The sequence below is a fragment of the Hydra vulgaris genome, chromosome 02 (assembly GCF_038396675.1).
Source record: "Hydra vulgaris chromosome 02, alternate assembly HydraT2T_AEP".
Lineage (NCBI taxonomy): Eukaryota > Metazoa > Cnidaria > Hydrozoa > Anthoathecata > Hydridae > Hydra > Hydra vulgaris.
Window position 1 is genome coordinate 70,498,324 of NC_088921.1, and position 25,900 is coordinate 70,524,223.

General features: G+C 28.8%; 1 protein-coding gene across 1 annotated transcript; it reads right to left on the reverse strand.

Annotated features, from left to right (window-relative positions):
• Positions 1 to 215: 215 nt before the first annotated feature.
• On the reverse strand, positions 216 to 10,880 carry LOC100198755 (nucleosome assembly protein 1-like 1). Its single transcript, XM_065791837.1, has 14 exons — positions 10,748 to 10,880; positions 10,462 to 10,520; positions 8,421 to 8,893; positions 4,091 to 4,180; positions 2,472 to 2,522; positions 2,167 to 2,255; positions 1,772 to 1,842; positions 1,547 to 1,621; positions 1,453 to 1,475; positions 1,234 to 1,308; positions 1,022 to 1,072; positions 902 to 916; positions 608 to 682; positions 216 to 478 (listed from the first exon to the last, which is right to left on the reverse strand). The coding sequence occupies exons 2-14, from the start codon at positions 10,493 to 10,495 to the stop codon at positions 449 to 451; spliced, it is 1,152 nt and encodes a 383-aa protein (XP_065647909.1). The 5' UTR covers positions 10,496 to 10,520; positions 10,748 to 10,880; the 3' UTR covers positions 216 to 448.
• Positions 10,881 to 25,900: the final 15,020 nt, after the last annotated feature.

Genomic DNA, 25,900 nt, shown 5'->3' on the forward strand with positions numbered 1-25,900 from the left:
AAAAGATACTATTTATCGAGTCATTAGATGTCAACATCAACACTTAATGACAAGCAATTCGTCGTCAAACAAAACCCATCGCCAAAAGGTTTATTAAAAAACCTAATGTGCAATATATTAAAAAAATTAAATTAATACTCAATTTTTTTTGCTAATATCGAATGTATTTAAATTTTTTAACTTTAAATTAATACATATCCATAGCGTATCTAATCTGAATAATCCGAAGGAATTTAATATATAAACATTTCTTTTGTAAACCAACCACCGTCTAAAACATTTAATGCTACGAGTTCTACTGGAAATAGAATATTTTAACGGAAATAACTTTTATGCGGTTTAACCGATTCACGACATCAAACAACGAGACGCTTCATAGGGTTAGCGTAATTCCCAATCAATCAATTGCCACATGTTTACAGCCAGACAAACATTGTACATAAAACAGTTATTGCTGCTTGCATTCTTGCGGTTTATCCTGAAAATCAAATTAAAAAAAACATGCTAAAGATTTTCGAAATAATAAAACATTCTTATACATGACTACTTGCAGATATAATCGTAAAAAAATTTGAAATAACGTTAAACTAGCGTAAAATAAACACACCCCTGCAACAGGTTTATAGTCAGGATCGTTTTCTTCGTCATCATCTTCGTCGTCTTCGTTTTCGTCATCGTCACCCTAAAATATTTGTTCAGTTAAAACAATATTTTGTATAAAAGACATTTTTAAATTTAAAACTATTTAAAATCTTACGTACCTCTTCATCTTATTATTTATTAAAATTTTACGTACCTCTTCATCTTATTATTTATTAAAATCTTACGTACCTCTTCATCTTATTATTTATTAAAATTTTACGTACCTCTTCATCTTATTATTTATTAAAATCTTACATACCTCTTCATCTTCAAACTGAAAAGGAAAAAAAAAAAAACTTGAATACAATGCTTTAAAAATTTTCAAGCTAATGCCAATAGAATCAATAAAAGCTTATTTGTTTTGAATATAAACACATACTTCATCGTCACTATCTTCGTCAATAGCTTCACCAGTAAAATACAAAACAGCCTAAAAACATATTTTTTTAATTTCAAAAAACCATAATTTTTTTTTTTTGAAACAAATTTAACAAATGCATAATTTTAGTATAACTAATATTTTTAAGTTAGATATATATTTATAATTAATTTTATGACTTATGTAATAAAATTATAAACATATCCTCTTACTTTAGGAATTAATCTTTCTCTGAAAAAATGACCTATTTCAAAATCTGCTGCAAGGATGGCTTCAGTTTCTTCATCCTTAATAAAAGTATATTATTCAAGTAAAATCAAAATATTTTTTGTTAAATTAAATTTTTTTACTTATATTTAAGTAAAAACAAATTATGTAAAAATCTAAATAAAAACGAAATACCCACAAAAAAGAAAAGAAAAAAAAAATACCAATTCTTCTTCTTCTTCTGTGACTAAACAAATATTTGAATAAAATAAATATGGATTTTCAAGTTATGTTTAATATAGCACTTAAAATAATTACCTTCAGGAGGATCAAAAAAATTGAAGAATGAATCGTTTTGTACAGTCTTTGTAACAATGCGTGTTTGGCCTCGACCTTAAAAGTAACAAAATAAATATAAACAAAAAGTTTCATTGCTATAAAATAAACATGCACACAAACAACTTATATAAACAATTATAAACAACTTACAAAAATATACAACAGAATATAATAAAAATCAATAACAAAAGTTTTTTAACTAACCCTTATGTTTTTGTTTCTTTTTGACTTGTTTTTGGGTAACATTTTTATTTGGATTCCAATCAATTTTACAACTGAGTATAAAAAAAATCTATATAAAAACTCATAAAAAAAAAAAAAAAATCTTATAAGCATACATTTTTAATTATTTTATAAAGAATTTGCAACTAAATAGAAGTGTGATTGCAAGTATATTAATAGATATAATATAATATTGTAAATTATTTTATAGTTGATAAACCTTTTAGTTTTATGGTTAACAAAACTTTTTTTTATCACTTTAATTTTTATGTTATCACTTTTAGTTATTTATCACGATATTTATACACTTTTATTTTTTAGTTTTAAAAATCTTATCTTTTTAAATATGAATTAAAAACCCAACAAAACAATCATACCCTGTAGAAGAAACAATATCAGGTCCTTCAAATGAAAATGGATCATCTGCATCTGGTTCAGACTTCATTCTATATGTTTTTGTTAAAACCTAGAAATGTACTAATTTTAAAAACAGTCAGTCATTTAACTAAGTTTAAAAATAAATAAAAAACTGTAGAAAAAAAAACTGCCTATTTATTTAATAATTTTGTTATCAAATAAATAAGGAAGACATAGAAATAAGAAATAACAAAGCAATGTCTACACATTATGTATAACACTTACACATTTTTCTGAAACACAAATAAGCAAATTCAGAACTTACACTATTGGTAAAGTATTCATTTGGTGAGAAAACAAATTCTAGAACAAAACCCTAGAGGGAAAAAAAACATGGAGATTAATCTATAATTGTAATTCTTTAAATAAAAAATAAGTTTAAACAATGCATAAGTCTTGCTAGTACAATGTAGTCTTCATAAAAAAAAACTTGACACAAATGTTTTACTATAAAACATGTAAAACATAAAAAACAAGGACAATGCTGACTGACAGTCAGCATTCCTAAATGCCATATTTTAAGTAGGCTGCCAGCATTCCTAAATGCCATATTTTAAGTAGGTTGAAGACATATTTTCGACATTTAAAACACTTCTTGTGTCCACTGTGTAAAACAAAATGTTTAAATACCATTCATTGTAAGGAGCATTTTAAATACACAGTTATTGAAAAAAAAAAAGAAATTGTATGAGCAACTTTTTTTTTTGTGGGAGGGGGGGGGGAGAAGGGGGTGGAGGGGAAAAGGAGAAAGGGGGAGAAAGCAGAAGGAGGATGGAGGTTGTATTTTCTTTTATGACCAGTACTGTTTGAACTATCGCTGGGTTCAGAAATTTCTAGAAGTAGTCATATAATTGTAAAAGCATAGGCATTCTTTCAGTTAGTGTTTTTAGTGAATAAAAGAATAAAAAGCATACTAAGACTATTTTTCTAAGCATGAGGGCAATTTATAAAAGACAAGGTCAAAAAAGTATTTTGTGGAAGCAAGTCATAAAATGTGTGAGGCCTACAAGGCATACTTTAGAATGCCAGTTAGAAATAATGACTCATCACTGGGGCAAGGAAACTCACTAATGTAAGCTGAATAATTGATACTAAGATGCAACATCACAATCAAGACTAGCCACAACAGAATTCCCAGCAGACTAAATGAGTAATATGAAATGGGAGTTGATCATAGAACCTTAGTTACGTCTCATCAAGCTATGTCACTGCCCTTGACAAGAAGTGAGCACCAAGTACATCCAAGATCTTTTTATGATGCAGTTCCCTGACTAAGACTAGAGCTGATATCTTTGCCAGAATTTACTCCAAAACAAAATGGAGAGTCTTGAAACACTTTTATTCCTTAGAACCAACAAAAATATAAAAAAATGTATTTTTGTTTTAACAAAAATGTATTTTCTTTGTGCTGTAGTCGTAAAACCAAAGATTGCACTCTGTAGTTTTTTTCCAGTCATTGGAAATGTGCATTTGAAATATTACTTTTTGAAACTGAGAATTTACTTAGTCTAAATTTAGGTTACAGTGCATAGATTATCTAATTAGTTTTAAAATTAAGTTACATTCAAAAATTAAAGTGTAACTAGAAAAAAAATTAAAAATATAATTTTTGAGATGTAGAATTGTTGGAGGATCACAGGAAAAGAAAAAAGAATAAAAATTTAGATCTTTGAAACAGACAACAATTTAATGCTGAAAATATGGGACAGGCAGGTTCATAGTAAAAGTAAGTTGTATTTAGAAAAAGAAATTTAAAGCATTAATTCTATTGCAAGCTACAGTAGGAGATTGTAAACCTTGCATTAAAAAAATAAGAATAAACATAAACAAAATTCAATAAACCACATTTATTAAATATTTATAAAATATGAAAAGAATAATTACCATTGTTGAATCACTTGTATCGCCTTCTGCCTTCCCAGTAAACAAAAGTTTGATATCAATAAGATGTTTTAAAATAGGCTCATCATGTTCCTAAATATAATAAAATGAAATGATAATCACAAAACAAAAAGGAACAACCTAATGACAATAAGAAAAACCCTAACCCTTCTTACAAAAAGTAATTTTTGTGACTAATAAAATTTAGGGGTCAATCTAAACTTGTTTTTTATTTCAATAATTGTTATAGTTTTACGCTCTAATTGCGTTTTGTTATAATTTTATGCTATAATTGTGTTTTACATTAGAATGATTGTTCCAGCAATTTGTAAAAAAAAAAAACACTATAAATAATGAGACGATAAAAAGTGATAAACTTTGGAGATGCAACTTCTACACGGATATTTGGTTTCAAGTTTTCAAGAAAGAAGATAATGTTCATAGCTATCTAATGAAAAGGTAAAAGTTATTAACAAGACTTGACAAAAATGCAATAAGTTGCATTATCAGTAAATCTCTTTAGAATTCGAAAAGATCATTTACATAGCAACAAAAGAAATAACATGAGATTTATAAAGAAGTTTTAAAAACAAATGGATTTTTTTTGGATTTTCTTTGTTTGGGTTTTTTTTAAAGGATCTAAAACTTTGCCCAGTAGACACAGAACATGTATTGAACATCTACTGTTTGTGTTAAGTGACCCAGGTCAGGGGCCCCAGCTACAAATAAGACTTTTTACAAACCCAGCCCTGGAAAAATTGATTTAGCAGGGGTTAATAGTCGGGGCAAGAAAAAAAAAATTTATAATTTAATTCCAACCAAGCTGCAAGCAACCACTATTTAGTTATGAGTTACTAGAAAATAGAATATAGAGTTTAAGAGCAAGGAAACAGTTATCTAAAGACTTGAAAAGTTGTAGATAAGCCAGAAAAACATGAAGACGGATAAGAGTTAAGAGGTTTTGTTGATGACCAAGGAAAAAAAATGGAATATAAGTTTTAATAGCATGAAGGGACAGATACAGTAAAGGATGAATAAGAAGCCAAACAAGAATGAATTTAGGTTGATCAAATTAGAGATGATAATTTATTTGAGCATAGACCATGATAGTATTTGTAGAAAAAAGAAAGAAGTGCAACCTTACGACAGTGAGAGAATGGCTCAAGCATGGTAGATAAATCAAGTCTAATTACATAAAAGACTTTATCTGAGAGTGAAAGGGTTGTCATTTTTCAATATATGAATGCCAACGATATTGCAATGTTTATTTGCAGTAAATTATTACAACAATATTGCAACATTTGCTTACAGTTTTCAACACAAATTGTAACAAAACCATTGGTTTGTGCTAAGATTTAGTAAACTGAGAGTAACAGAGCTGAAAATCAGACTTTTTGATATTGGCTTCTCACAATAATAATAGGACATTAGTTCTTAAGAAACATGTTCTTGTAAAAAAGATAGAAAATGATTACAGATTAATAAAGCAACTACTCAAGATATTTCAATAATAATTTACAGATCTTTTTTTAATCTTATTTCAAAAATTACTTATAAAACTCATCAAATCAAGTTTTAAATCAAATTTTGGCACAATAAATTTGACAATAGAACTTTTTAAAACAATACAACAAATGAACTGCTGCATTAATTAAAAAATTATTAGTAAGTAAATACTCAAAAATCTATGCCATAAGAGTGTAAAAATCAATTTGATGATGGTTGAAAACCCCAAAGTTTTGTTATTCATGTTAAGTAGCTCAGAGTTAAAGAGCTCTAGTTTTTAAAAAGAGAAATGGCATAGTGTTTCCCAGCAGAAAAGAAAATAGGAGTACAGATTAAGAGTTCTGGCAAATACTTCTGTAAGAGGGCAGCAGGGATGTTGTTTGGAAAATAAACTGTAGAAAAAAGATCAAGAAAAAAATGTTTTTAATTTAACCTTTTAACGAGTTAACAAAATCTAATCCGTTCATAAAACAAAATACTGCCGTTTTTACTACAACCATTAGAGACTTTTAAGGAGTATTGCTATTATAATATTTGAAAATTATTTCTGTATGTTTTGATATCAATAAAAAATCTGTATCAGATAATTTGCAATCTCAGATGGAGATTACTAACTTTTCCCCTATATAATAATTATTAACATTACTATTACTTTTATTATTTTGACCATGGCACAAGTTACACAGTATGTTCCAGGGAAAATATGGATTTAAATTTTACCTTTTATATAATAAGTGCTTATATTGTGCTTGCCAAAAAGATCTCTTAGACAAATGAAGGAAGAAGAAATAAACAAATGAAGGAAGATTACTTAAATTCATGAGTAAAAAGTGCTCATTAAAACAAGGGACAAGAAAATTTACATAAATAAAAATTGCTTTAAACACTTGTATAACAAAGTTTTTGACATCGTAAAATTCTTTTTATATGCTTTTCAATTTTATTGACTAATTTTTTTGAACTACTTCAATTTACTGCAAAACTAGTTTATTAAATATATAAGCCAAAACTAATAATTAAATATATAAACTGAAACAATAAATAAACAATATGATATAATGTTATCCGATGTTTACTTTGATTCCTGTTTTTTAAAATATAAAAATACTTATTTTCTCAACATTTGGCTCAATCATATTGTCTTGAAATTAAAATAAACTTTAAATAAAAAAGATTGTTTTCTTTTTCGAATAAGTATTACGGTTGTGAAAATGGTGATTATTTTATGTTTTTTTAAAATTGGCACTTCGTACCATGAATTTTTTTCGTACCATGAATTTTTTTTACAAAATGGTTGATTACTAAATTTGAGTGATAAAATGAGGTAATAAACTTAAGTTACTTAAATGTGTTATAAACACATGTTACAACATGTAATATTTAAACAACTTTAATTTTTATATAGGCTAGCTTTATTTAAGCGAACATGCTTTTAATGAACACTGGGCCTGTCAAGTTATAAAATCAGTCATTGTAAAGAAACCAAATAAAAAAACTTTTAAGAGTCAAGTTAGTACCAATAACTGAACAAATGTAACTAAGTAAAACTAACACTGTCCAAATAAATATTCACATGCTTGCTAGATTATTTTGCTTAGAATAATTTTATTTTTAATTTCCTACATTTATGTAGTACAGTGTTCACACTATGAAAACTGAGGCTAAAAGTAAGGATTTTGACCAGATTTAAGGGATATTTTCTTAATATTTAAGGAGATTTGGTTCTGAATGACAATTTTTTAAAAGAAAAATCAATTTGAATTAAAGAGAAAAGGATTACGTTAAAAACAGAATCTTATTTTTTTTAATAAATTTTAAATTTAAACAGAAATATTAATTTGAATTAATAAATTACTTTATACTCATATACATTATATATATGTGTGTGTATATATATATGTGTGTATATATATATGTGTGTGTATATATATATATATATATATATATATATATATATATATATATATATATATATATATATATGTGTGTGTGTGTATATATATATACACACACACACACTTTAATAATTTACATAAAATTTGTTTATTTATTAAACTATTATTAGAAGCAACTTGTTAAAGCATTTTGCGTAACTTTAATAAAACGTTTTATAATATACATAAGTTTCAAATTAATTTATATTGAACTCAATTAAAAACGTAGCAAAAATTAATTTTTGCTTTGAGTTTAAGTTTTATTTTAGTGTTAATATTTATATTTTTTTCATAAGGAATTATTTTCTAGCGTTTCTTTCTTTTAGCGCATTTCTAAAATGTTTAAAAATCATCTAAACAGTCGTGGTCAAGTTGTCAAAAAATAAAATCATTTGCATGGTAAGCAATAGAGCTTGATTGCATGCCATTTCTGTCCGAGCCTGAATATAGGTTTGCAAACTATCAAAGAACTATATATTTTCTTTATTATTAAAAAGTATAATCAATTCACTTTAATAAAATTTCCTAGATGCTTTAAAAAAAAGAGAGGAGAAAATAAGGAGCAGTCAAATTTCAACTTTTTAAAAAGGATATTTAAGGTTTTAGGAGGGGGAACCCTGTAGTACATTTGTAACTATTGACTGCATTTTTAACTTTAATTTTGACTGTAACTTTTGTCACAACTATGAGCAGTTTTTAAAATGATAACTACTTAAATTACTTAAGTAAAATACGTTAATAATGCTAAAATATGTTAAATATGTTAAAACAAGTGTTAATTACTTAATTAATATTTAAAAAAATTAATTGAGTTATTTAAATATTATTAAACAAAAAATTTTTTTAACTTTGCGTGCATAAAATGTTAATAGTGCCAAGCAAAAAACACTTACCTGGATCATTTCACTAAGTATTTCAATATTTTTCATAGCAGTCAACCAAAATTCTGGAATTCCTTTAGTATTTTCATCAACTTTTAGATTAGATAAAACTTTTTCAGCTAATTTTTCTTCATCTGACTTTTCATCATTCTTTGTTGCTTCCTCAGGACTTTCTTCACCTGGTTCAACCCACTTAGATTCCTCCTCAGTAGGCTCATATAAAGCATTGACAATATCCTTTCGTTTATCATAAAGAGGTTTGAAGATTTCTGCATACTTCATTTCTAATAAATGAGCTTCCTCATAAAATTTCCCTTCAATTTTAGCAAAATCAACTTGTATGTTTTTTAATGCATTAATTCTCCGTCTGACACATTTCGGCAAAGTTTCTATATAACCTGTTCCTTCTCCAACAAGTCCATTAAGCTGAGCTTGGACAGCAGCCATAAGTTGTGGATTTTTCATCAACTCTTCTGTAGAATACCCTTAATAAAAATATATTTCCTAATAACTAGACACAAACTATGTTAATATAGTTTTGTTGAATTTTTAATTAAATAATCATAGTTAAGCTATTATTTTAGTTGGTTTTTTTTTTTAACCGTTTATTATAATTCTTTATTTGAGACCTCTTTAAGACAAATTCAGGACTTAAAAATGTGCAATACACACAAGTATACAAAAAACCACAGCATCGTATATTGTTAAATAATCTATTATAATATTTAATTGTAAATTTATTAGATTTATGAATTGTTTTTGTAATAACTATCATGTAATCATCATTTTTTTGGCAATGTTACTCACATCCCAAGAGCGAAAAGGGGCACTACAGTTAATGAGGCTACTTTATTGTTGTTACAACCCTCTCTAAACTCTCTATCTACTCAGAACTTCTTGCTTATTGAGTTCAAAGTAAATTTGGGTACAGTTTTCAAATATACTTGTTTTTGACTCAGTTTTACTGATTTGGTTGTTTTTGATGACAAAAGTAACCATTACCTTCTCATACTTGTAAAGGTAAACTTTGGCATTTATAGTTTTTAGTTACTTAAACTTATGGGTTTTTTTTTTCATATCTTTATTAGTCATTATGATAACTATGATAGAAACAATAATAATATTGTTTCTATCATAATCATTCATAATGAGAAAAATAAATTAAATAGTCAAAAAACTTCAAGTGCAGTAAAAATTTAAGGTATTTCACTGGCGACTCTATTTTATGTTAGTTTACAACAATAAAAGTTAAAATAAGAGTTTATTAGCCTTTACTTATGTACACTTAATGAGTGATCTTTAAAAGTCAATAAATTAGGAGACTTAATTCTCAAATTAGGAGACTTAATTCTCAACCTTATATTTATTTTACCTATTATTACGATTTGGCTAACCAAAAAAAGTTTTGCCACAAAACTCTCAGTTAATGTCAAAGCTTAACAGCAATCAGTTCTTAACTATAATTGCATAACAGCAATCAGTTCCTAACTATAATAACTATAATATAAAGAAAAACTATAAAATTAGAAACATATAAGTAAAAAATATAAGACTGTACTGTAAATGTCAAATATCAAACTGCATTGTGAATTTTACACTTTAACATTTAAAATGTTAAGCACACTTTTTGCTATATATTTATATTGTTGGCACACCTTGAGACTAAAATATCACTAACTTTGGCCTTATAATATTATGACTTACAGTAATAATATAACAAGGATTACTACAATTCCTTATATATACATATACATACATACATATATGTATGTATATATATATACATATACATATGCATATATATACACACACACACACACACACATATATATATATATATATATATATATATATATATATATATATATATATATATATATATATGTATATATATATATATGTATATATATGGAATTCGTAATCTTTTTTCTAGCCCTATACATTTACCCCTTTGGTTATATTTATTTTGGTTAACATTTGAGAGGTACATATGCTACGTGAGTATTTTCTGGTTTTAAATAATAAAAATAAATAATTAAGTTAAATAATCTACCTTCAGTAGGATCCCGCTTTGTTTCAGAAGACATTCTGTAATGCTAGTAATGAACCTGTCTTTAAATTAATCAAAATGAGAAAATTAAACAACAAAAATTAAATAATTTACAAAAATCAACTCTTAAAGTATAATCCTTATGTATAGCTTATACTTATTATTACTCGTTTCAAATGCTTATTAATAAGCATTGCATGTTATGAACAATAAAATGTACAATAACTATACATTTTACTTTTTTCGTTTGGTATAATAAAGTAAAATTAATTTTACATATCATATATACCTCACGCTATTTGACAAGGAGTTGATTATTTCAGCCTTCTGTCCAGCTTTCAGTGTTTTTAAAAGAAAGTTGTGATCACGCTTCAACTTAAGAACGCATGCGTTAATCATTCGCGCTCAGGTCAGAAATATTGCGCAATAAAGAAGAGCTTTCTTAGGGCCTTCTCGTATGGATAAAATCACCTAACCGGAATAAAAAAAACTACCGAGATCTCGCCTATTCTTTAAAACTCGTACAATTTTAACATTGCGTTCTTATGTAAAATTGTTTACCCAGCCTTGGCGAGATTTTGCTTATGAACTACCGGGATCCCAGTTTCAAAACCAATTTAGGCAAGTTTTGTATTTCTTTTCGAGGGGCGTTTTTATGGAACAATATAGTTTTGAAACATTTTGATTTTTCTCACGACTGGAACTTTTTCGCATTTAAAAGAAAATTAAAAAGTATCATTATCTATTGAAAACATACTTATATATTTTTAAATTTAGTTGTTTTGATTTATTTATAATGTTTTTACGAATTCTAATATAAAAAATATTTATTTGACTATATACTTGTATATTTAAATTTTGCTTTATTAATTTTGTTTTTGTGCATCATGTTAATTAAATTTATACATTTTATACCTATCAAGTCTTGTATTTTAAGTAATTATTTAAAACGTTAATTTTTACTTCCAACTTGTTTTATAAACTTTATTTGACTTCCTTATTTATTTTATACACATTATAAAGTTGTTTTAACACGTAACGATTGTAAGCGGTTCTTGAGTAAGTCTCCGCGTTCTTATTTTATATGCAACAAAATTTACAATTTTTTATTTACATGCACTTTTTTTCATTTATTTTATTGTAATAGTTATTGTGAAGAAATAATAGAACAAAAAAAAACAACAACAACAAAAAAAAGTTAGGCTTGGTGAAAATTATATGATATATGAACACACGCTGAAAACCATCCCGGGTAGACTGGACAGCTATGTTACAAAATTTAAATAGTATTTGCTTAGCTTTTAAATTTAAGTCGCTTGACGTATTTTTAACATTTAACTTTTTTTTTTTTAATGGTTTAAATTACACTAATAAACAAATTTACATAATAGCACTTTACAAAAACAATCTAAATAAGTCCACTTTGCACATTTTCTAAACCAACATCATCAGAGTGGTAGTGCCTAAATAGAGTTCGTGAGCCAGTAGTGTAATGACCAAAAACCAATGGTGTGAATGTACCGCGCTCAACTTCTAAATCTCGTTCTAAATACTCACGTTTTTTATTAACATTTGACTTAAGGATTTTTAAGGCAAAAATTTTCTTTCGTTAGTTAATTATAAATTATTTCGTAAAACACGCAAATAAATTTTTATTTCGTAAAACACGCAATAATATCAAAAAAATTTTCTTATGCATATCTGTAAATCTAAATGGTTTTTATTAAACATTCATTTTTAATTTTTGATTTAAAAACTGACGCGAATAATTATTTGTAAACAAACATCACGTGGCCTTAAAAAACGTTTTTCACCGCACCATTAGTTTTCTCCATGTGATTAGTCAAAAGAATATCAATAATCAAAAATCAGTCCCTAAGGAGCTGATCTAAGGAGCTGATCCCTAAGAAGCGGGAAATAAATATTGAGTGTTTTACAAAATAAAAATCATAAATAATATATAACTAACCAACAACAAAAAAAATTTCGCCTTGAAAAACTTCACGTCAAATCTTTCAGTTTTATTAACGTACGTGGTCAAACGACCTAAATCTAAAAATTAAGCAAACACAATTTAATTTTGTAACAAAGCCGTCCAGTCTCCCAAAGATGGGTTTCAGCTTGTGTTCATATAAAGAATTTTCACCCTGTCTAACCGGGATTCCGGTAGTTCATTTTTTTTTTTTTAAACAATTTCGCTTCCAACAAGGCTGCAAGCAGCCACTAATTATAGTTGAAAGTTAGTAAAAGATAAAGATTGTAGAGCAAGATAACGATTGACGGACGACATAAAGGATTGCAAATTATATGAATCAGGAAAACAAGATGAAGGAAGCGAATTCCAAAGAGCTGATGTTCGAGGAATAAAACTAGACGAAAAAGAGTTTTTGGAGCACTTAGAAACAGTCACAGAAAAAAGATGACCCTTAATTGAATGACGAGTAACACGAGAATGAATTTAGACGCTAGCTCTTTAGAGCAGTGTCCATTATAGTATTTGTAGAAAAGAGAAAGAGAAGCAACATTACGACAATGTGATAATGGTTGGAGGTTGGCTGCAAGAGCAGGTCCAACTATGTTTACAATGCGTTTTTGCACCTTGTCTAAAAGAGAAAGGGCATCATTAGAAGATACACCTAAGATATGGCAACAGTATTCAATACAAGGCCGGATTTGAGATTTATAGATATAGAGAATAGAATTCGAAGTAAGAAAGTGTCGAGCTCGATAAAGAGATGCAACCTTAGCAGATGCTAATTTTGCAACTGATTTGATATATGGTTTCCAAGAAAGATTGGAAGTAAGAGTTAATCCTAGAAGATGAAGAGTAGATGACTCATCGAGTACATCACCTTTCATAAATATAGGAAGATCTAAATTATTGCAATAACGATTGGCTGAAAAAAAGTAAGTTTTATCTGTATTAAAGTTCACCAGCCACTGTGAGTCCCATGCTGTAGCAGAAGTGAGATCCTCTTCAAGCTCAAATGCCCCCTCCAAGCAATTAAAGAGTGTTGGTTTCTTATCACAACAAGAATAAATGGTAGTATCATCAGCAAACAATGCCACCTTAGATGCGAGAATGTTTGGAAGATCGTTGATGTAAATTACAAAGAGTATAGGGCCAATGATAGAACCTTGAGGGACCCCTGAAGTGACAGAATAAGAAGAAGAGTGCTGTCCATCGAGCACAACATTTATGCTACAATTGGAAAGAAAGGATTCAATAATCTTAAAGATGTTGCTAGAAACATCATAAGAAGAAAGCTTATGGAGAAGACCAGCATGCCAAGCTTTATCAAAAGCTTTTGAAATATCAAGAGCGATGGCCTTAACCTCTCCACCTTTATCTAATGCACGATAAAACCTGTCAGTTATTACTGTTAGCAAATCAGCTGTAGAACGAGAAGATCGAAATCCATATTGATGGTCAGAAAGTTATTAGATTCAAGATGAGAAATTAAGTGTTTGTTAATTAAAGATTCAAAAACTTTGCTTATGATAGGAAGAAGACTTATGGGACGGTAGTTAGACGAATCATATCGCTCTCTAGAATTTTTGAAGGTAGGGATAACAAATGCCGCTTTCCAGCAGGCTGGAAAACAAGACTCTGATAAGCACTTGTTGAATAGTTTTAAGAGTATAGACGACAGCTCCGGAGAACACTTCTGCAAGACAATAACAGGTATGTTGTCCGGGCCACAAGCTGTAGAAGAGTCTAGGCAAGAAACCACTTTAGATACAGATGCTGGAGTGATATGAATGTCAAGCAATGGATCAACCTGTTTGTTGCCAATATCAGGTAGAACGCAACTAGTGGAATCAAGAGATGATATTGATGAAAAGTTTTTAGCAAACAATTCGGCTTTGTCTTTAGGTGAGATGACAAAGTCTGAACCATACAAGAGAGGTGGAATTATAGATTTGCCCTTATTATTGATATTATTAGAGATTCTCCAGAAGTCACGAGAGCGTAATTTTTGAGATGAGATACGAGATTTCATGACCTAAGAATAGCGGGTTTTGGCGTTAGACAAAACCTTTTTACAATTATTTCTAGCAGTAATAATCAGACGTCTGTTTTCTGGAGAATTGTTTTGCTGATAAATATGGAAGTAACGGTTTCGATTGGCAATCGAAAGTGTGAGAAAAACCATGGAGGAGAGTGAGGCTTGACCTGGAATCATCGAGAGGGAACAAAAGATTCCATGCCAGCCTGAATCCACGAAGTTATGTAAGTTGCGCATTTGTCGACAGGAAGACTAAAGATTTCTACACAAGGGCCATCACGAAGAAAATCACGGAAAGAACCCCAGTCAGCTTTACTGTAGTTGTAAGTGGTACGATAATAGGGGGATTTAGGTGATGAAGAAGAATGAGATATTAGTTTTAGAGAGATCAAACTGTGATCAGAAGCACCTAAGGGTGAATGTGGAGAAACTAAGCACTGATTAGAATCAGAAACAAGACATAAGTCAAGTAGATAAAGTAAATGGTTTGGGTTGTCAGGAAAGCGAGTTGGAAAGTTGACTATTTGAGTTAGAGATTGTGAAAGGCAAAAGTTGTGGGTTTTAAAGCCTGCAGAGTCACTGACACTAGAGCCAAGCCATTCAGAGTGGTGAGCATTAAAGTCACCGACAACAACTATATTAGCTGATGGATAAAGAGAGAGGGTTTGGTCAATATGATCAGAAATAACATCAAAAAGAGTGCAGTCTTGAGATGAAGGAGAGCGATATAGAACAAAGAGAAAGGCAATAGAGTGAAGTGGTGCTAAACGAAAGCACATGAAAGAATAGTCTGTGGATTCAAACCTAGTTTCACGACAAATGGGTGAACTTTTACGAATGTAAATGCCCAGGCCAAGCATTTGACTATTGGAGTCTTTACGAATTAAAGGAAGATAACCATCAACACTAAGATCACAAGATGAGACAGCTGAACTCAAGTTAGTCTCATAGAGAGCAAGTAGGTCTGGTGAACTTTGCAAGAGATAAGAGTCAACAGAAGAAAAGTTACTTCGAAGACCACGAATATTAGTGAATGATAGGTTCAGAGAACTTGGTGATGATCTTGGTTTTTTGTGTTTTATAGTTTTTGGTACTTTATTCATTTTAAAATTAGATTGAAGAACTTGAATCAAAGCATAGATAGTACTCAGAACACTGTTTAATAACCCAAGCAGTTGCCTCATTACTAATAATAAACCCTTAGCTGTAACAAAGGACTCCAAATGTGGCCTCCGCAATGCACACCAAAAGTGCAAATAGAGACACCATCCATGCGCAACATGGCACTGTTAATACTTTGATATTTTTCAGCTGTTGATGGAATCAGTCTCTCTGAGAGCTACCTCAGTGTTCGGGAAACCTGACTACCAGCCGGCCTCAGAACCATAAAACTGAGTTTTAGAGCTGTATCCTCATTAGGAGATAATAGCATGAGCTGCCTAGTCATAAAAACAGAGACACAAGCAAAACCCATGCATTGAGTCAAGAAGATCCAGCATTCAATATCCTAAACTGGAAACAATGTATTAAAAATACATCTGCGCCAGCTTAATAGATGAAGAAGAGGTGCGAAGCTGGTCAACAGATAGAATCTGTTTACCCCTTAAGTCTTTGCCTAGGAGGCCTTCTACAAGACAATAGCCGGATGCATTTAACATCTGCCCAAGATGAGTATTTTTATCGAGACACCATCTCTAGTCTTTACTCAACCAAGGGCCCCAAGGCAGGGGGTGTTTTTAAATCGGAGTTGGCATCTCCTAGCCTTTGCCTAAAAAGGCGTATCCTACAAGGCAGCAGGACATGAAACAGATTGTACTGGGTTACATGTTACCAGTAGCAAGATAACCTGACCTGACTTTAGAATATGCATGCAAGATCTAGCCTAGACGGGATGAGTTGTTTTACATATGAACGAAATTTATGAGTTTTAAAAGAGAGGCGAGATCTCGGTAGTTTTTCTATCCTGTTTAAGCGCCCCTTAAACTTTTTAATTTTTTTTAAATTTTGTTATTATTTACAACTTCATAAAAATTTCAATTCATTTTCTTTTAAAAATATTAATTTTTATAAAATAGACTTTTATACATATTTTATACATATAAATATATTTTTATATATAAATATAAAAATATATGTGGCCAAAAACGTGCAGAAGACCAAGATGTCTTATTATCCCGTACCTCGATCTGGTTGATGCTCCGGTTAAATTATTAAACTAAATTAATAGCTAAAATACTCAATCCGGTAAAGTTATTAAACTAAATTAAGAACTAAGATACTCAATCCGGTTGATGCTCCGGTAAGATAAGTAAAAATTATATTACTCGATCAACATAGATTTTTTTTAAATACAACAGTCGAGTAAAGTGATTCGTATTTTAAGGTAGGATGGAAAAAGATGTAGGGTGGGCCCTACCCAAAAATATGAATTACATTTTGCCAACATAACCAAAATACCCACCCAGTAAACATGCTTCAGTTGTTCCAACTGACGGGCCAGTATTGGCTATAGTTGGCTAACTGTTGGCATTCCGTGCCAACCATTAACCGACTGTATACCGCGTGTTTTTGAATCGTAAAAGTTTCGGTAAGTACATGTTTCCATAGCGTGAAGTTAGGTCCCGTAAACTGTTCCGCAAACTGTCCAGTACTGAGTAAACATAATTAATTTTAGCATTTATATTTTAATTTATGACATAATTAATATTTTAAAGGGTTGTAATTAATATTTTATTGGAAAAAGAAGTATTATCGTTTGACAAGTTTTCCGGAGATGATAATGATTTAAATTTATTAGAAAAAACAACATTGAGTGGAGGAGGTATAAAATATTATTAATGAATTATTAAAATCATATTTATAATAAGATTTGTTGATACATGCATCAGTTTTATTGTTTGTTTGCTCAAACATTATATTGCTTGTTTACTGTTTAATAAATCATATTATTTCATAAGAGAGAATTTGGTTAACTGCAGACATACGACGAAGTACTTTTTTGATCAGAAACTACGAAACTGATACTGTGTCAAAACTTTCATGCTACACAGCTGCTAAAAACTTTGGCAATATAGGTATAACATTTTTAAAGAACTAACTTGAGCATGCAATTACTAAATTTTATTTTTCTTAATTTTAAAATCTATCATTAATGACATATTTTTGTTACTATCTTTAAAGATTCTTCTGCAAAACACCACAGAATAAGATGGGAAGATGATTCAATATCATTTAATGGTACTCCCTTCATGGTTTTAGGCTGTAAAGTGCTTGATTGCATGCATGGCAAAGATAGGAAGGTCTCTTTTAAAGAAGAATATAAAATGCACTTAAATGAGAAAATTTTTTTGTTGTTGACCTGTGTAATAATACAGTAATAATCATTGTAATAATAATAGTAGTAATAACAATAACAACTACAACTATAATAATAACAGTAGAAATTTACAACAGTAGCAATTATAAAAAAAAACTAGCAGTAAGCAACCCTTAATAGGGGTTATGAGTAATTAAATCATTAATAACAAAAACACATTATTAACATGATATATTATTTGAAAAATTAAATACAAACTTATCTATAAATAATATTTTAACTTTGACTCCCTATCAGCAATATCATTGCTTATAGTTAACGACATAATGACCGCATTAACATCAGTTAAGTTCTTTTTAAAATCTGTCACAACAAAGGTACCAGGAAATGGAAGTCAAGTAAAGCTTGCAAAAACCTAAAAAAGGAAATAAAAAAAAAGCTACAATTTTTAATTAAAAAAGTATTATTTGCATTTTAATGCTAGTAGATTTAGGATAATAGTATAACAGAAAATATAAAGAATAAAAAATAGCTATAACAGCCTAGGTCTATTGACACAAAACACAGCAACAATAGCGCATAGCATAATTTATTTGTAAGCACACAATACTGTCTCCCGAGTAATTAAAAAAGTTTTATTAATTCTCCCTCTCATCTAAGAGAGAGAGAGAGGGAGAGGGAGAGAAAGAAAGTGTTTCCAAAGCAGCATGTTAAAAAACGTAAAAAACACGCAATAAATAGTAGTATCTGGTTTTGTTATGTTACCAGTAAACAAAATTATTTTTACCTTTGTTTTAATTTCCAGCATTTCTTAATTAAGCTCCAGCTTCTCTCTAACTGTTGACTAATGATTAATAGAGTAAATTTCACATCATATTAAATTTACAAAATTAAAACCATGTTTCAACAGTAAGCAAACTAATCAAGTGATGACAAAGGCAACTAAAAAAAAAAAGAACATAATTATGTTTGAAATTGTAAAAAAGTTTAAAATCATTTAAATTCAATACTGTTATTAATTGTTACTATAAATAGTAAAATTCATACTTTGCTTTGTTCTAAATTGTCTAAAGTAAAATCAATTTCATCTTGCCTAGACCTATCTCTTTTACGTAAATACAACTATTTTCAAGTTGCCTATTAATATTTACATTAATAACTTCTTTGAGCCTAATATTATCCGCTTCAATTTCACTATTATCATTAAACATATTGCCAGTAACCAAATACGCCATGGCCTAGGAACCCTACAAAAAAAGGGGCCCCAAAATCAAATTGCAACAAAATTAAATTTTAATTTTTGGAAAGTGCATACATTTTCAATAGAAAGTGTAAAAAATTTTACTCTTTTATTTTTCTAAATATTTTCGTGATTAAAAAAAAAAAAATATTTTAAGACGAAAATTAAACAAAAAGCATTTTGCAACATTTTGTTCATTAGTATAAATAATAACTTTAACGAACAATCAACTCAACAATTTTATTTAACATTTGACGTTTTTTTAATAACATTACATTTTTTTATTAAAAGTTCAAACAAGAACCTTCTAAAATTTTATTTTCTAGAATTACTTGGTTCAACTTACCAAACAAAGAAAATAATTATAACTAGGGCTGTTTTCCTAATTAATTAAGGTTTACAATAGTAGTAAACATTATTTATATGCAAAACAGCCTGATTAATTTTCCAGGTTGATATTAAAAACGGTAGTTAATAAATTTGTCTTCATATTATTTGTGCATAATGTTTTAAAATATTATATTTAAAATAAAATGAATGCGCTTATTTTAAGAAAAATTTTGCACGCTTTTAAGTAAAATATCTTAGTAATTGAAGAAAGTAATTGTTTTAAATTTTTAGTTGCATTAAACTTAAGCGATATTTTGGACGCTTTTAAGTAAAGTAAATAAGTGCGCTGGGAAAAATGTAATCATAAATTTTTAACGTTTGTTTTCCTGTTTATTTTTAACAAACTTTCGCTTATTTATGTAGGCTATTTTACTTAATTTTACCAATAAAAAAAATGGAGTCTTATCTATTAGTAAAAAAGTGGAGTCTTATCTATTAGTAAAATCAGTGCTCGTAAACAATAACAATTAAATTAATTAAATGTGTTCATTTTCAGAACCTTTTAACAGATATGGGAAGAAGCTATAAAAGTGGAGCTGCAAAAAGAAAGAAAAGAAAAAAATAGAAAAAAACATAAAGAAGCATTGAAAACTTGAAAGTTTTTTATTAAAAGCAGAATGTCATGATAACTCACCAACTTCAGCTAATCTTTTGAACCCTCAAAATGTGCTTTAGCTTCAACGAGATATAAAGATTGGAAAAATTCAGGGGCATCAATTAGCATACTTTCACAGAAAAAATAACAAGTTTTTTTTAAATAATCAACTTCTTAAGGAAATTCGCAAAGAAAAAAAACTACTGGAGAGAGGTTGTAAGAAGAGTTATAGCTGTAATTTGCACATTGATCGAAAGAAACTTAATTTTTAGAGGTTCAAATGAAAAATTTGGGTTTGAAAGCAACGGGAATTTTATTGGTCTGCTTGAGTTGATTGCTCAGTTTGATCCTTTATTGGCCAAACACATAAAAAATTATGGTGACAGTGGTTCTGGAAAAACAAACTACCTCTCAAAGAATACATGTAATGAATTAACTGCATTGATGGCAAGAAAAGTTTTGCAATCAATCAGCGACGATGTTTTAAAATCTAAGTATTATGGATTATCAGTAGATTCAACACCTGATGCGAGTCACAAAGATCAACTATGTGTGATCTTGAGGTACATTGATCAAATTTCTAATGAGCCTATTGAAAGATTTGTCAACTTCATTCACATCGATAATCACACCAGGGAAAATTTAGCAAATGCAACCGTGGACTTTTTAAACGTAAAATTGAACTTGGAAATCAGCAACTGCAGAAGCCAGTCTCATGATAACTCAAGCAATATGACTGGAAAATATAAAGGAATGAAAACTAGAGTTTTGGAGTCAAATAAGCTGGCAAAATTCTTACCATGTTGAGATCATTCACTTAACTTGGTAGGAGAGGCTGCTGTAGATTGCTGCATCAAGGGAATCAATTTTTTTGGTTTTTTTCAAGAACTGTACAATTTTTTCTCTGCTTCTACAAAGTTGTGGAGTGTTTTGGAACAGTTTGCAAGTAGTTCATTGAAATCACTATCGAATACTCGGAGGAGCGCTCATGCTGACTCGGTCAAAACCATTCACCAAAGTTACAATAAATTAATGGAAGGATTGGTCAAAATCAATGAGTGGGAAAATTTTGAAACATCAAACAAGAGCTGCGGCTGGAAATTTACTATTGAAAATGGAAACTTTTGAATTTTTTTTTTTAAACATCTTCGCTTCCAACAAGGCTGCAAGCAGCCACTAATTAAAGTTGGAAGTTACTGAAAGAGAAAAGACGAAGATTGTAGAGCAAGATAACAATTGACGGACGACTTAAAGGATTGCAAATTATATAAATCAGGAAAGCAAGATGAAGGAAGCGAATTCCAAAGAGCTGATATTCAAGGAAAAAAACTAGACAAATAAGCATTTTTGGAGCGTTTAGGAACAGTCACAGAAAAAGGATGAGACTTAATTGAATGACGAGTAACACGAGAATGAATTTTAGTAGATGGCACAAGAGACACTAGCTCATTAGAGCAGTGCCCATTATAGTATTTGTAGAAAAGAGAAAGAGAAGCAACTTTACGACAATGTGATAATGGTTAGAGGTTGGTTGCAAGAGCAGGTCCAACTATGTTTACAATGCGTTTTTGCACCTTGTCCAAAAGAGAAAGGGTATCATTAGAAGAACCGCCCTAGATATGGCAACAGCATTCCATACAAGGCCAGATTTGGGATTTATAGAGATAGAGAATAGAATCCAAAGTAAGAAAGTGACGAGCTTGATAGAGAGATGCAACCTTAGCAGATGCTAATTTTGCAACTGATTTGATATATGGATTTGATTTACAATAAATAATATGGGATCAAATTTTGCAAAATTTGCTTTACAAACAATAATATGGGATCAATTTTGCAAAATTTACTTTACAAACAATAATATGGGATCAAATTTTGCTACGAATGAATGCTGTTTCCAAAGCATTGCAAAGTGCAACTATTACTCTAGATACATGAGCTGAACTTTATTTATCTCTTCGAGATTATCTTCTTGGATTAACTAACACATTCGATTCAATAGAACAAGATGCAAAATTACTGTTACCAGACATAGATTATTTACAAAAGAGACACCGTAATAAGAAAGGGCTAATAGGTGAAAACCGATCAGAAGAGTTCAAGACAAATGTTTTTTTTTAAAATATCAATAATCTTACTACAAATTTAAAAGAAAGAGCTCAATTCTATCAGGAACTGAATGACAAATTTGTATTTTTAATAGATATGAGATTCAACAAAGATAAGCTGAAGACATGCGTTAATTGTATGGTGGAAGACTACACCGAAGATATTGATGATAATTTATATGCAGAAATTGAACATCTACACCTGTATTTGAAAGAACATTTTAATACTCAAGTTCCTGAATTGTCCCATTTGTTTTTGTACAAAATTAAAAAGGAAAAACAAATGGAGACTACATTTCTAAATACTGAAATCATTCTTAGGATTTTCAAATATTTCATGATATCCAACTGCTCTGGAGAAAGGTCATTTTCAAAATTAAAATTAACAAAAAATGATTTGCGATCAATTACGTCACAAAAAACGTTAAACAATTTTGCATTATTATCAAGCAAGACAAAGCAGACAAAATGAAGTCAATTATTATAGATTCATTGATTAAAGATTTCGTTAATGAAAAATACAGAAAAAAGATTATGTAGATTTTTAAAAATATTAAAAAAAAATTGAAATAAAACTTTTAATTACGCTAAACTAAGATTTTTTTTTTTAAACTAACATATTACTTCTAAATATGGGGCCGCAGGCTTTTTTTTGGCATAGGGCCCCTAAAACTGTAAATCCAGCTCTGCCAGTAACATTACTATTGTTAAAGCTGAATAATAAAAAAACGTAAAAGAATCTTACAAATTGTGATCTTTTCTAATCTAAGACTACATTTAAACTTAAGATTCATTGTAATCCATATCTTTTTATGTTTATATACATAAGTCGTTTATCAAAAATATTAAACAATATTTATTTACCTCAATTATTTTTAATTCAACAAAGAATCTAGACTACAACGACAAAATTATTTAAGTAAGTGATCAACAAATTACTGACTGTAATTTGTTGATCACTTTTGTGTCAACAAATTACAGTTAGTTTTCCATGTTAAGTACATAAAATATATATCTAATATAAAATAAATCCAATATAAAATAAATAAATAAATAGTACACTTACTCAAATCAGTATCAGTTATACTGTGTGAAGTGACTAAAAAGCACTTCAGTTCTTTCCAATTGCACTAAAAAATAGCTTTCAGCTCTTTCCAATTGCACCAAAAAAATAAAACAAAACTTGCTTAGCTAACTTGCCTAGTTCTTAAGAATCTTAAAACAAATAAGTAAAAAACCAAGAACAAACAAACATTTATTTATTAAAACTACTATATTTAAACAAATTAAATTAAACACAGAACAACATTAATCCTCATTAAAGGCTAAAAAAAATTTTCAGCTCAAATTTGCTTGCAGACCTTGCTTGTAAAACCATGTGAATAAGCACAAATTTAAAAATGACATATGCAACATTGAAGTTTAGATGTCAACTGTACTAATTATTAGTAGATGTTTTTATAAAAATTCATACAAATTTACAATACTTTGTTCTTCTATATCGCATAAATCCATCATATGGTAAATATGAAATGAAAAAATGTAACGAATAAGTAAACACAAAGAAAAAGACATCATATATGAATCGAAAATCAATACATTGATAGATTATTGTCAATAGCAATAAGGGCATAGAAGTAGTCGTGTAGGGAAGTGCTAAAAATAATACCATATAAGCTATACCTACATTTATAAATTCAGTCATTCTCAAACACAAAATGCATACATATAAATTACTATATTATAACATATATATTTCGCCGTGGATAGTGTACCGAAAGTCGGTACTATAAGAAAATATTCTTATAGTACCGGAAGCGTGTCCATTGGTTGCAAAAGTCACTTGTAAAAACAAATTCCAATTTTAGATAATTTGATATAAACGAAATGACATTTCAGTTAACAAATTTGAGTACAAGGATATTTTAGGATAACTGATTCTAGTTTTATAATTTTTTATAGGAATTGGAAATTAAAAATTTAAATTTGTTAGCAATGAAAAAATATGTGGTTAGTCATCAAACTCTGTGTTCAATCTGTAATAAGAAATCATCAAACATTAATTGGAGGATGTACCTACAAATAACCTATATTTCCATTGAGTTAAATAAATCAATATAAAGAGTTTGTAATTATTTCCGAAAAATCCAAAAATGTAAATTGTAAAATAATGATGGGTAATTTTAACGATCATGACACTAATTAGAGTAAGACTTGAAGGGTCTGGTGAACTATAGTACTGTTACATTCAAGTATTTGATTGATTAATATATATAATCGATTGGTTGTATATATTGATAGCTACCTCATACAAAATATAATTGAGTCAACGTTTTCAAAATCTATCTACAATATCAAAATTTAAACCACCACACTTGGTCCAATTATAGGTATATGGTAACCATTTAAATTCTTAAGTAAATTTTAGAACTTTAGTTTATTAACAGAAACAAGATTTATCTTGACAATGCAAAACAAACAAGTTTTATTGTAGAAAAACAAGATCTTTCTCAGTTCGTCAAAATCAATTAAAACCCAATGAAAAACAGATGTTTTTTGCATGTAGGAAATGCTAACAAATATTTTAAAAGCCCAAATAAGGTTAAAAAAGCATAGTTTTTAATTATTTCCAGTCTCAAATAAACAAGATTGCATTAAAAAACTATATTCATATACTTAATTATGTTACTTCCATATCTTTGTGATTGCCTAATAATCATCTTTTTAAGGGGAAAAATTGAATAAACGCCTTATTAAAGCGTTATGTACAATATAAAATGGATTATTAACGTGGGTAGGTTCAATGTTTTCCTCTTACAATTATGGTTACGACGCTATTGCAAAACTAATGATACAGAGTTTGAAAGATTAAGAAATTTTAAAATTTACATAAAATTATTATTTTTTAATAATTTATTTGAAAAAGTAATAAATTCTTACATAATTAATAAATTCCACATAATAGCTTTTTTTTTATTTATATAAATTAGTGGCTCTATTGAGATTATATCAAGTGTTAAAAATATTATAAAAATACTAAATAAATAAAACGCTATTAAAAATATACATAATAATTATAGTTATCAAAAGTTATAAATCTGGAAAATTGTTGGAATTATACAATGGAATGCAAAGTCCTATGGTTTACCTTCTCGTGGTGCATTTCGTTAAATAAGTTAGATGAGTTTAATACTTTTCTAATTTATGAACTAAAAACCAAGGCAATATTAGCTTATAAAAGATATTATTAGTAGTCTAGTCTAGCGGTATGTCACTTGGGCTTTGATGTCACCCACCTGGGTTCAATACCCGGCTGGATCAAAGTAAATTTTGATTCCAGTTTACCATATTTGTTTAAATTGGAGCCTTAAATTGAAATTCTACCTGAGAACAGGACTTAATTGTAAAGCAGCAATTCTAATTTTTAACATGGTTATCCTTTATAAATATTCAGAATCGTTATTATTATTTATAAAGTAAGTCCATTGACTCAGTTCACTAATTTACTCAATGGATTGAAAAATTACATTAAACAGGTAATTTTTGATTTCATTATTATTATATCAATAAATACTCAATAGCTTAATGAAATGCTAAGGAGGTTTTATTAATGATATACAATAATTCTAACTTTTAGGTGTCATCCATTAAAAACATTTATTCAATTTTTTAATTGATTTCATAAGTGTATCTGGTATATGGAGAGGGTCAATTATAGAAGTACATACCAGGGTGTCCCAAAAAAACACTTTTTTAAAATTTTAATGTTTCTCTACTGATTCCTAA

What these genes read in the sequence shown, in the direction of transcription:
- LOC100198755 (XM_065791837.1), bottom strand. Translation starts at nt 10,495, where the DNA reads ATGTCTTCTGAAACAAAGCGGGATCCTACTGAAG. An exon ending in CAGAAGAAGAAGAAGAATTG is followed by an intron (nt 1,309 to 1,452) that starts GTATTTTTTTTT and finishes ACTTTTATTAAG; the next exon opens with GATGAAGAAACTGAAGCCAT. An exon ending in GAGAAAGATTAATTCCTAAA is followed by an intron (nt 1,073 to 1,233) that starts GTAAGAGGATAT and finishes ATATGTTTTTAG; the next exon opens with GCTGTTTTGTATTTTACTGG.